Raw genomic sequence first — 13,001 nt, 5'->3', positions numbered from 1 at the left:
CCTTCTCTGTGGGGGCGCCCACACTCTGGAATGAGCTTCCCCCGGGTCTACGTCAAATACCTGACCTTCGGACATTTCGTCGCGAACTAAAAACACATCTCTTTATCCGCGCGGGGCTGGCTTAAACTAGTTTTAAGGGGAAATTTTATTAATTTTAAATGGGGTTTTTTTTAGTATGGAAATTTTTAATCTCAGGCTAATTTAAATAAGTTTTTTAAATGGTATTTTAATCTGTATATTGTATCGTTTTATTTTTGCCTGTACACCGCCCTGAGTCCTTCGGGAGAAGGGCGGTATAAAAATCAAATAAATAAATAAATAAATAAATAAATAAATAAATAAATAAATAAATAAATAAATAAATAAATAAGATTTGAATATGATGATTATGGTTAACTTCTAGAATGGATTTGTTTAGGATATAAATTATAGGATTTTTGTTATTTGTTATTTGTAAGGTATAAACCTATGGGATGATACTATTTAATTGTGAAGGATGCAAAGTAAAATTTATGAATTTAGATAATGTTGTGGATGTAATGATGTTAATTGTTTACTGTTATATTGTGGATGTAACTTAAATGATTATTCATTTTAATTGATACGCTTTGGATATAAGTTTATAAACAGCAAAAGTTATGAAGTTAAGTTGGAAATATTGTATCTGAGAGACTTTATCGTAATAATATTTGACTGATGGAGTAATATTGGAAAATTGGACATTAAATGTTATGACAATTGAAGAAATATATAAGTGATGAAAATTTGAGCTCGAGAAGATGGACTGTAATTTAAGAAATGGACTTATGAAATTTGAAGGAATATACAAGTGGAGAAAATTTGAATTTGAGAAGATGGACTAATTTTAAAAATGGTCTGTAAGAAGAAGTAATATGTGAAGGGAAAATTGTATTGGTATTGTTCCTTTTCTTTTTTCTTTTTCTTTCTTATCTTTTTATTTTTATTGTGAGGGGATTTAAAGTTTTAGAGAGGGGTGGGAGTTTTTGTATATTTTGTATATTTTAGCTTGTGATTGTTGGTAATAATACCCGGTATTTTCTCTGGGAATTTTGGGGGGGGGGAGGAGAGGGGGGGAATGATACATGGATTGGTTATTAATGTACAGTAATGATTGAAGATATGAAATTAAAATTTGAAATGATATTGGGGCTACCCAACTGCCATTTCAGAAAGAAAGGGAGAGAGGAATAGAAGGAGGGAAGAAAGTAGGTAGGAAAGGATTGAGAAGGAGGAGGGGAATAAAAAGGTTAGAAAGGGTGGGAGAAGGGAGGAATGGAGAAGGAGGAGAGGAAGTAATAAAGTGAAGGAGATGAAGGAGGGGAAAGTAGTAGAGGATAGAGAGAGGTTGTGAAGAAAGGAAGTGGCAGTCGGCAGGCCCGAATCAGCAATAAATAAAAATTAATGATTAATGATGGATAACAGATTGTACATAAATATGATGTTGGAAAATGGAAATAAAAAAAATTTATATATAAAAAAAGGAAGGTCACAAAAGATGATCACATGACCCTGGGACATTGCAACAATTATAAATATCAAGCAGTTGTCAAGTATCTCAATTTTGATCACGTGACCGTGGTTCAATGGTTGCTAAGTGTGAAAAATGCTCATAAGTCACCTTTTTCAGTGCTGTTGTAACTTCGAACAGTCATTTAAACAAAATATTGTAAGTTGAGGACTATCTGTATGGTCCATCGTGAGACAACGAATTAGTTTTGAAAACACAAAGGACTTAATGCAGCTCCAATGCCACTTCAGGTCAGCCCGCTGCCTGAATTTTAGGACTGACTTATAATACTAAATCTTCAGTTTTAACATCACCATGACGTAAAAAAAATGTTGAGAGATTCTAGAAAGAGTGCAGAGAAGAACAACAAAGATGATTAGGGGACCGGAGGATAAAACATATGAAGAATGGTTGTTGGAATTCGGTATGTCTGGTTTAATAAAAAGAAGAACTAGGGGTGACATGATATCAGTGTTCTGATATCTCAGGGGTTGCCACAAAGAAGAAGGAGTTAAGCTATTCTTGAAAGCACCTGAAGGCAGGACTAGAAGCAATTGATGGAAACTAATCAACGAGAGAAGCAACCTAGAACTAAGAAGAAATTTCCTGACAGTTAGAATAATTAACAAGTGGAACAACTTGCCTCCAGAAGTTGTGAATTCTCCAACACTGGACATTTTTAAGAAGATGTTGGATTAATCATTTGTCTGAAGTGGTGTAGGGTTTCCTGCCTGGGTATGGGGTTGGACTAGAAAACCTCCAAGGTTTCTTCCAACTCTGTTTTCTATTCCATTCCATTCCATTCCGTTCCGTTCCGTTCCGTTCCATTCTATTCTATTCTATTCTATTCCTATTCTTATTCTTCTGCTTTATCATCTTCATCTTCTATTCTTCCTCCTTAAAAAAAGTTCTGAAGAATTTAAATACTTGCACTCACTTTTATATTAATTTGATTCTTTTTTTTGTAATTACCTGGTTATTCTTTTATGAACTATTTATAGACAGCACAGAAACAATCATGCAAAGTGCAAAATGAAGATGAAGGACGTACCTGCTTATAAAGTTTCTCAATGTCTTCCAGTCGGTCACTTATTTCTAGCCAGAGTTTGGATGAATATTCCTGTATTTTTTCCTCATATTGCATTTTTAGAATATTTTTATACATTGCAAAGTCATCGCAGAGAGAGTATGTAAACTAAAAATTCAAAAAAAAGATAAATGTTATATAAATTCATAATTTCTTTTGGAACTGTGATTACAAAAGGTGGATACTGACTATGATGGATTTTTTTTTACTTTGGTTTCACTTTCTATCTCAATGTTTTGTGGGTAGTTGAAAATAAAGAAGAAATAATAAGAAAGATGATCAGAATGCAAATGTAAATATCAGTGAAGCAAAGATCTTCGTAAATATTGAAGTATAATGACGACTATAGACATATGAATCCCATACAGATTTTATATCAGAACTAGCCTTCATATAAACAAGGGCAATTAATCACATGGACTGCAACAATTCAATTCAATTCAATTCAATGAACTCTCTAACTTCAAACTGGAGGCTTATAATAAAACAAAGCAAGGTAAAAAGCACAATAAAGATAAAAAGAGAATATCTGAAAAATGGTAAAGTTACCTCTAGTAAAGATCTTGTCATTGCTGTCGACTGTTTCAGATCTCCTACTTCACTTATCTCAGTTTGAGTGGCATGATCAGAGATGACAAAACCTATTTTTAGGTCCTCTGAAATGCAAGGCCTGCAGATTAAAAAAAAAAGTAGTTACTTTAAACAGCAGAGAAGCTTTGCCTAATAGAAATTAGCATTTTTGGCAACAATATATCCAAATTTAAATCCCAATTGTTGGAAATGTGGACAAAAGCATGGTACCTTCTTTCATACATGGTGGTTATGCTCCCAAAAAAAAAAAAAAGGATGAAAATACATAGTTGGATACAAGAAGTAACAGGCATTCAAATAGAATATACACCAGAACTCTTTCTTTTATGAATAGTGAAAAGGAAATATGAAAAAAAGACCACATATCATTCTACATATGACAACAGCCACAAGATTGGCATTTGCGCAATGTTGGAGAAGCTCAAATATACCCTCTGAAAATTTAATAATTAGAAAAGTATTGGATTGCGCTGAGATGGACAAAATGACACTGGAATTTAAAGGACTGATGGATGCGGATTTTTATGTAATATGGAGAAATGGTATATTGGATCAAAATTAGAAAAAAGGGGAAATAATAGAAAATAGATTTAGTAAAATTCTATAGAATATAGCATGATATGTAAAAAGAAATTAGCATTTTAATTTACAAAACAATACATTTCTGGTTTAGTTATATATTTTCAATGTTATAAACATAACTGGGATGGAATTACTGCCCATATATTTTGAAGCAAGCCTAGAAGCATGCCCATATATTGAAGCATGCCCATATATTTTGAAGCAAGCACAGAAGGGGGTGTACCCCTGGTAGAACTGTGCCCGCCGGGTTTCTGTGCATTCCATCAGCCGAGGGCCCAGGGTAGGGGTGGCGGGGTGGCGGTTGTGATTAGAGAGAGTCTAGAGCCAAGGGAGTCCACTGTTCCTCAGATAGCTGGCTGTGAATCCCTCCTTGTGAAGTGGGGCCATCGTAATCAGATGGGGTTGTTGATCACGTACCTGGCTCCTTGCTGCGTGACTACAGCCCTACCTGAGCTACTGGAGGTGCTTGCTGGCGTGGCGGTTGAGATCCCCAGACTTTTGGTCTTGGGAGATTTCAACTTGCCATCGGCCGGCTTGTCATCAACAGTGGTTCAGGAGTTCCAGGCCTCCATGACGGCCTTGGACCTGATTCAAGTAACTGATGGCCCTACACACATCGGGGGAGGCACGCTAGACTTGATTTTTATCTCTGGTCAGTGGGTTAATGATCTGGAATTAGGAGATATAGTGAAAGAACCATTGTCATGGTCGGATCATTTTCTCCTTCGCCTAGACTTTCGAACCGCTGCTCACCACCGCAGGGAGACGGAGCCGATGCGTTGGTTCCGCCCCAGGCGCCTGATGGACCCGGAGAGGTTTCTGACGGAGCTTGGGCCGTTTCCTGAGGATCTTACCCACGGCACGACTGAAGAACTAGTTGCGGCTTGGGATCGGGCCGCGGCTGGGGCTTTGGACCGTGTCGTGCCTTTGCGGCCTCTGACCCGCGCAGATCTCAATTGGCTCCTGGTTCTCCGGGAGCTGAGAGATGAAACGCCGGAGAAGACGCCTAGAGAGTGTTTGAGGTCCAGCAGGTCCGAGGCTGATCGGACACTAGTGAGGTCCTTTACCAGGACTTATTTAGTGGCAATGAGGGAGGCGAAACGCCCACGTTTCCACCCTCATTGCGGCCGGCAGATAACCGCCCGCCGCCCTGTTTCGGGTGACCCGCTCCTCCTTCAACAAGAGGGCGGGATGACCCTGCAGGGTCGAGCCGAGGAGTTTAACGTTATCTATACGATAAAATCGTTCAGCTTCGTGATGGTTTGGACCATGATTGCGATTCAGCTGAGGTGACAGAGACTCGTCTTGTTGAGGTTATTTGGGATGAGTTTGATTCTGTGGCTCCGAGGACGTGGACAGGTTGCTGGGGAGGTTGCATGCGACCACGTGTTTACTGGACCCGTGTCCTTCCTGGTTAGTACTGGCTGCTCAGGAAGTGACACGAGGCTGGTTCCAGGGATTATAAATGCTTCTTTAGTTGAAGGGGTTTTCCCCGCCGCCTTGAAGGAGGCGGTGGTGAGACCTCTCCTGAAGAAGCCTTCCCTGGACCCAGCTATTTTGGGAAATTATCGTCCAGTCTCCAACCTTCGCTTTTTAGCGAAGGTTGGAGAGAGTGTGGTTGCATGGCAGCTTCCCGGCACCTGGAGGAAGCTGTCTATCTAGACCCGTTCCAGTCCGCTTCCGCCCGTTATAGCACGGAGACGGCTTTGGTCGCGTTGGTGGATGACCTCTGGAGGGCCAGGGACAGGGGCTGTTCCTCTGCCTTGGTCCTATTAGATCTTTCAGCGGCTTTTGATACCATCGACCATGGTATCCTGCTGCGCCGGTTGGAGGGATTGGGAGTGGGAGGCACCGTTTATCGGTGGTTCTCCTCCTATCTCTCTGACCGGTCGCAGTCGGTGTTGGCAGGGTGCAGAGGTCGCCTCGAGGGGCCTCTCTTGTGGGGTCCCCCAGGGGTCGATTCTCTCGCCTACCCTGTTCAACATCTACATGAAGCCGCTGGGTGAGGTCATCAGTGGGTTCGGGGTGAGTTATCATCTGTACGCTGATGACACTCAGCTGTACTTTTCCACCCCGGACCACCCCAACGAAGCGGTCGAAGTGCTGTCCCGGTGCCTGGAAGCCGTACGGGTCTGGATGGGGAGAAACAGACTCAAGCTCAATCCTCCAAGACGGAGTGGCTGTGGATTCCGGCACCCGGTACAGTCAGCTGCATCCGCAGCTGACTGTTGGGGCGAGTTAGTGGCCCCAAAGGAGGTGGTTCGCAACTTGGGCGCCCTCCTGGATGGCCGGCTGTCCTTGAGGAACATCTGGCAGCCGCCACCAGGAGGGCTTTTTACCAAGTTCGCTTGGTTCGCCAGTTGCGCCCTTCCTTGACCGGGATGCCTTATGCACGGTCACCACGCCTGGTTACGCCTCGGCTGGATTATTGCAATGCTCTCTACATGGGCTGCCTTGAGGTGCACCCGGAGGCTGCAGTTAGTCCAGAATGCAGCTGCGCGAGTGGTAATGGGAGCCGCCGAGGCTCCCACGTAACACCTCTGCTCCGTAGTTTGCACTGGCTTCCTGTGGTCTTTCGGTGCGCTTCAAGATCCTGGTTACCACCTTTAAAGCGCCCATGGCTTAGGACCCGGTACTTACGAGACCGCCTGCTGTTACCGTATGCCTCCCATCGACCAGACGCTCTCACAGAGAGGGCCTTCTCAGGGTGCCGCCCGCCAAACAATGTCGGCTGGCGGCTCCCAGGGTAGGGCCTTCTGTGGGAGCACCGACGCCTGGAACGAACTCCCCCCTGGCTTACGTCAAGTTCCTGATCTTCGGACCTTCCGTCGTGAGCTAAAAACATACTTATTTATTCAAGCAGGACTGGCATAAATAGTGATTTTAAATTGGGGTTTTAGAGATTTTAAACATTTGTAAATTTTTTAATTTTTAAATTATCGGCCATTTATTAATAGTTTCTTTTAATTTCTTTTAATTGTATATACTCTGTATTTTATTTCGGCTGTACACCGCCCTGAGTCCTTCGGGAGAAGGGCGGTATAAAAATCTAATAAAACTAAACTAAAACTAAACTATTTATAGTTCCTTGGTTTTCAGCTTGAATACAGTGCTTTTGGTGATTGATCTTGTACTTTGTTTTTATTATTCTGCAGTAGAATCAGAGGTGAAGTCTAAATTTTTTTCTCTATCGGTTCTGTGGGTGTGGCTTGTTCGGCGTGGCAGGGGAAGGATAACTGCAAAATCCCCATTCCCACCCCACTCTGTGGCCAGCCAGAAGTGGTATTTGCTGGTTCTCTGAACTACTAAAAATTTCTGCTACCGGTTCTCCAGAACCTGTCAGAACCTGCTGGATTTCACTCCTAAGTAGAATGTTATAATTCTCTCATTTGGAAGATGGTATAGCTAGGAGCTAGGAAAGGTACAGAGTCCTTTACACAATCAGAACTTTTATTCTTGACAGTATTGTGAAGTGGCTTGCCCCTTCATTTTCTTAAGTTTTTTTTTTTTAATGGTTTCCCAATCTAGCCTCTGGGGTCTCTTAAGCATATTGGCCAAATGTTAACCAGGTCTAATTTACTTTATCTTTTTGAAATTAGCCCAGTTTGGCTGTGTGCTGCCACCTGATGGGCATTATATAGAGGAAAAGATATGAAGTTGTCTAAAGAAAAATTCCAGATTTAATTCAGGGCATTTCTTAAAACAGCAGATGATATGGAAAATGTGCACTTGAAATCTAGATAACTGCATCCAGTACAGTTTGCCCATCTAACCTATGAATGTGGAACTGTCTGACCAGGTAATTTACGTAATGCTCTGTTCCAATACAAACCCATTTCAAACAAACAGAGATAAATGATGTAACAAATAATTTAACAAAGAACAGCAACCAAAAACAGGGATGTAGGATAAACTCCAAAACTTAAATTTAATTCCTTTCAATCAGGTACAGCCCACAGCTGTTCCCCAATTCTATACGACCCATGTACTCAATATACCTATCTCACAATACCCAAGAGAAACTCTTTCCTCTTATAAACTAGAGTCCCGTTGTTCATGACTCTCTAGACTATCCTACATAATATTCTCTGAACCCCATCCCCTTCCACCTTAGTCTCTCTTTCTGCTTGTGTCCACACAACATGTTTTTCTAGGTGTAATTCAGTGGTGAAATGTTAAATTTGTTACTACAGGTTCTGTGGGCATGGCTTGGGGGTGGTGGTAATGTGATTGGGTGGGTGTGGCCAACTTTAGAAAAATGTAGAAAAAATGCTTTTAAAAGACTCTGATGATCCCAGCTGAGCTGTGCAATCATCAGAGGCTTTTTTTTAACTTTTAAAAGCATTTTTTTGGCCAAAGAAAAATGCTTTTAAAAGTAAAAAAAAAACCAACCCTCTGATAATCACTCGGCTCAGCTGGGCATGTATGGGGGGGCAGGGACTTTTGCTACCTCCGAACCACCCGCTGCCATCGCTACTGGATCGGGCAATCCGGTCCGAACTGGAGCATTTCACCCCTGGTGTAATTACTACGGTTTATTCATTTCAGTTTTCTGGGTTCCCAGTGAATGAATGAATCTAAACCGAGGAGCTAGGATTGGCCAATGTAATAGACCAAAATGTGGTTGACTAATTTATAGTTGTGGGATTTGTAAACATAGATTCTATCTACATAGCTAACCAACTCACTTATATATGTCAATGGGTCATCTTCAGCACTCCAATAGTTCCTATTTGATGTCATATCTATTCATTGCCTGGTTTTGCAAAAGCAGATCATACAACCAAGCTAATACATAATAAATATTCTAATTCCAGCATATTTTTGAGTTCTACTTAGACATAAGAAGCCCGTATCAAAGAAGAACACTAAATACTTATATAAGCCTCAGTGAAAGACAACATGTATATTATACATACAGGTCTTAAAATACAATATATGACAATATATTTTCTTTCTTTTGGTCTATTATATGAGAGGCATATCATATACTGTAGTTAAAATTCTTATATTCTATTAAACAATTTGAGTGAAATAGTTGACTGCTATCCCATGAGGTGATCCACAGATCTGCAGCTTTTAAAGGAAGAAACCTAAATCTGGAGACACTCTTATCTATTGTGGCTAGGTAAAAACCAGGCAGAAAACTGTCCTTTACAACAATTTGTGAAAGCTGGAATCTCTACAGTGTTTTACATGATTGGTCTTGTTCTGAATCCTGATTTTTAGTTAGCTGAATGATTAATTAATCTTGGTTTACAATTCTTGTCTCTTTCCATGCAGAGTTTATGGCTTAGCCATAAAAATAAGTAATTTCTGCATATTATAGATTTATGATTTGTGTGTGTGTGTGTGTGTGGAAGAAAGAGAGAGTGAGAGAGAAAGAGAGAGAGAGAGACTACAGCATGTAGAATAGGGATGTCAAACTCGCGGCATCACATTGTCATCACATGACATATCACAATTTTCCCCCCTTCACTAAACCAGGGGTGGCGGTGGCCAGTGCATGATGCATCGGGCCCGCGGGTTGCAAGTTTGACACCTCTGATGTAGAGCATACACAGCAAGCCTTTTGGTAGCCCTAGCATAGAAGGCAGGGGTGAAATGTAAAATTTGTTACTACCAGTTCTGTGGGCGTGGCTTGGTGGGAGGGGTAATGTGACTGAGTGGGCATGGCCAACTTTTTTTTTTTTTACTTTTAAAAACATTTTTTTCTACAACCTTTTTGGCTGAAGAGGTTGTAGAAAAAATGCTTTTAAAAGCCTCTGATCATCAGGCAACTCAGCTGGGATCGCCAGAGGAGCCTTTTAAAAGCATTTTTTCTACAGCCTCTTCAGCTAAAGAGGCTGTAGAAAAAATGCTTTTAAAGGGTTCTGATGATCCCAGCTGAGTTGCCTGATCGCAAGAACCCTTTAAAAGCATTTTTTCTACAACCTCTTTAGCTGAAAAGGTTGAGAAGAAATACTTTTAAAAGATTCAGACGATTCCAGCTGTGCCGCGCGATCATCAGAGGCTTTTTTTTTTACTTTTAAAAGTATTTTTCAGCCGAAGAAAAAATGCTTTTAAAAGTTAAAAGAAAAAACCTGATGATTGTACGGCTCAGCTAGGCATGTGGGGGGGTGGCCTGCTGGGATTTTTGCTACCGGTTAATAATAGATAATATCTAAAATTAAATTTAGTTCAGATTGATTGAATGCAGTTTATATTGGCTTCTTGTGTGCTAATTAGCTTCCACCTTCAGTTATATTAGACTTTTCAAGTTAGAGAGACTTTTGGGGCCCATATGTTGCCGGACACTGGATTAAATAATTTAACTATCTTGTCCCTTCAAGTGGTTCTCTAAAGAGTCTGCACTCTAAGCTAACTGCATATACATGATTCATTATATTGACATTTTCAACCTACAACAGCATAAAACACACTTCAGAAGTATTTAGGAAAAGTTTGTTGCTTCCTTAATGCCCATTGTGAATTTATTTGAAAAGCCAGTTATTTTCCTTAGCAAGGTCTTGTGGGGACAGCTTGTAATGTCTAGATATCTTGAAGGTGGAAACTATCCAAAGATTCCCTAGCTTTGGGTACATCAGTTTTGACAAAACTGCTCAGTCTTCTGACCATCAAATCAGACTGAGTCAACATGTACGTCACCCAAGCTAAACTTAGCTCATTCAGAAAGGGAACTCTTAATGCAAAACTATATTAAGACACATGATAATGCCATTCTTAAAATGACTCCTTGCCATAATCGCTCCTAGTTTGCGTTATACAAGTGATTCTTTGTGTGTGAATTTGTGCCATATTTCAAACTCTTCCAATGGGAACATGAAAATATTCACTTGCAGGAGTAGGGAGGATAAAGACCTTTTCTGGTTCCAAATGTGACCCCAGAGATACAACTGAATTTTAAGAGTCCATATGGACAGGGGTGGCCTATGAATGTTGTATTGCCAATAAAAAAATAAGCCAACCATCAATCATCTGTGAAAGTCATTTCTCACACTATTGGGAATGATATCTATTGGAACAGTAAACAGATGCAGACAGCCCCCCATTCATAAAGAGGCAAGCTTCCAGTACTCTACATAAAAAACCGGAAGAGGTGAAAAAGTGTTGCATATACTGTACATCGATATCTCATTCAGAAATAAAGTATTAATGGAAATTCTCATGTTGCAACCATAATCTTCTTTCCTTCTAATAAATGCTTTTAGAGACTTGTTCCATGAATTAACTATTAACTGTAGGCAGACTGGCATCATCCTCAGCTGGACACAATACACAACTGGACAAGCTAACTGTAGTATATTTCCATCTACATTTTCAGTATTGGTGGGCAAAGCTAATGACCCAATGCCACAATTTGTCTGCTTGTTCACAGAAACTTTTTAGTACCAGACTTGCTGGGTACAGATAATGTAGTTAAGCATTCTATTCTCACAAGAACCAAGTAAAATCCCTTTGGGCAGCTCCAAAGAAAGACATGAATATAACAATTCTGTCCTTCTTTCTACCAACTGATACTCAATGATGTGTAGCTTTTCTAGCATCTTTTAGTCAACATTTCAGTGAAGTAACAAGTTTCATATTATTTTAGTGACATCTGGTCTAGGGATTTAGGAGTATATCACAGGACAGGGGATGTTCAATGATACATTTACTTTGATTTTAGGAGTTTTTAAGCCATCAGGACCAGCAGGGATCTGATCTAAACCTATTTTAACATAATCCACATTGGTCCTGACACTGTGATAGTTTATTTCCCAGATCAGGAGTCCCCAATCTTTTGTAAGTGGGGGGAGGGGGTTTGCCCCTTCAATATATGCCCATATGGGACATAAATTACAAAGCACTGATTTACCAGAATATTACCTGCCTCTTCCTATAGTATCCCCAGTATAGGGTATTGTCTATTATCTTACTTGACTTTGTTCTCTTTTTGGCTTAGGAGCAAGATTCAGATCAAACATTTTTGTTTATTTTTCCTCCAAGAATATTTTAAGGGGGGCAAATTTATCTTTAATTCTAAGGCTCATGTAAAATAAAAGTGCAGGAAAATAAAAAGCTGTTTCAAGCAAAATCAAAGTATTTTTCAACTAATCCTGTTCTTTTTAATTTGAAAGGCCTTCCCTGTATCCCAACCTTTATTAAGTGATCTTTTAATTGAGAAATGCAAAAATTTCAATTCAGGGGGCTTACATATCCCAGAGGGTGGCTTTCATTATATGTATACCATTCCTTCCTGGTCATCTTTAAGAGATTAATCTTTCCTCTTTTGTAAGTAAACTATTTTAAAATAGTAACAATTAAAATTAAAAACAATATATAAAAACATCTATGGATATTCTAGTCATCCAGGTCATCTCAAAGATGCTTTTTCAAGTGGCAACTGAACTTTGTTTTTTCTTGAAAATGTTGCTGCTACTCTACAAAAAGACCTTGACTATGTGTGTGGTCAAACAATTGGCGACTCCAAATCTCAACCAACAAATGCTCTGTCTTACACATTGGCAAAAAAAAATCAGAACACAAAATACAAGCTGGACGGATACGACCTAACAGATGATCCACACTCTGTCAAAGACCTTGCAGTACTCATCTCAAATGATTTAAGTGCCAGAGCTCACTGTAACAGAATTGCTAAAAAAGCATTAAGAGTTGTTAACCTAATCTCGCGTATCTTCTTCTCCGGTAATATTGAACAGCAAACTAGGGCATACAAAACTTTTGCCAGACCAATTCTTGAATAAAGCTCATCGGTCTGGAACCCACACTGCATATCAGACATTAATACAATTGAACAAGTCCAGAGATATTTCATAAGAAGAGTTCTGCATTCCTCTGCTCGTAACAAAATACCTTATGTCACAAGACTCGAAATTTTGGGCTTAGACAACTTAGAACTTCGCAGTCTTCTGTCTGACCTAAGCATAGTACATAAAATCATCTGCTACAATGTCCTACCAGCCAATGAATACTTTAGTTTCAACCAAAACAATATACAAACACACAATAGATACAAACTCATGGTAAACCGATCCAAACTAGACTGCAGAAAATATGACTTCAGTAACAGAGTTGTCAGTGCCTGGAATGCACTACCTGACTCTGGTTTTGTCCCCAAATCCCCAAAACTTTAACCTTAGACTGTCTACTGTAGACCTCATCACATTCCTAAGAGGTCTGTAAGAGGCGTGCATAAGCGTACCAGTGTGC

At 40.0% G+C, this 13,001-nt stretch overlaps 1 protein-coding gene across 3 annotated transcripts in view; it reads right to left on the bottom strand.

Moving 5' to 3' along the window:
• C4H10orf67 (chromosome 4 C10orf67 homolog) overlaps positions 1-13,001 on the bottom strand; it is a 127,185-nt gene that overhangs the window by 81,119 nt on the left and 33,065 nt on the right. For all 3 annotated transcript variants that reach the window (XM_058183163.1, XM_058183161.1, XM_058183162.1), the window contains 2 exons: positions 3,165-3,285; positions 2,580-2,723 (listed from right to left, as the gene is read on the bottom strand). In XM_058183163.1, coding sequence (XP_058039146.1) covers positions 2,580-2,723; positions 3,165-3,185 — 165 coding nt within the window. In that variant the 5' untranslated portion in view covers positions 3,186-3,285. The remainder of the gene's footprint in view (positions 1-2,579; positions 2,724-3,164; positions 3,286-13,001) is intronic.

This window comes from Ahaetulla prasina, chromosome 4 (genome assembly GCF_028640845.1).
Source record: "Ahaetulla prasina isolate Xishuangbanna chromosome 4, ASM2864084v1, whole genome shotgun sequence".
NCBI lineage: Eukaryota > Metazoa > Chordata > Lepidosauria > Squamata > Colubridae > Ahaetulla > Ahaetulla prasina.
Note: the sequence above shows the minus strand (reverse complement) of the source record. Positions and strands in the feature narration are given on the sequence as shown.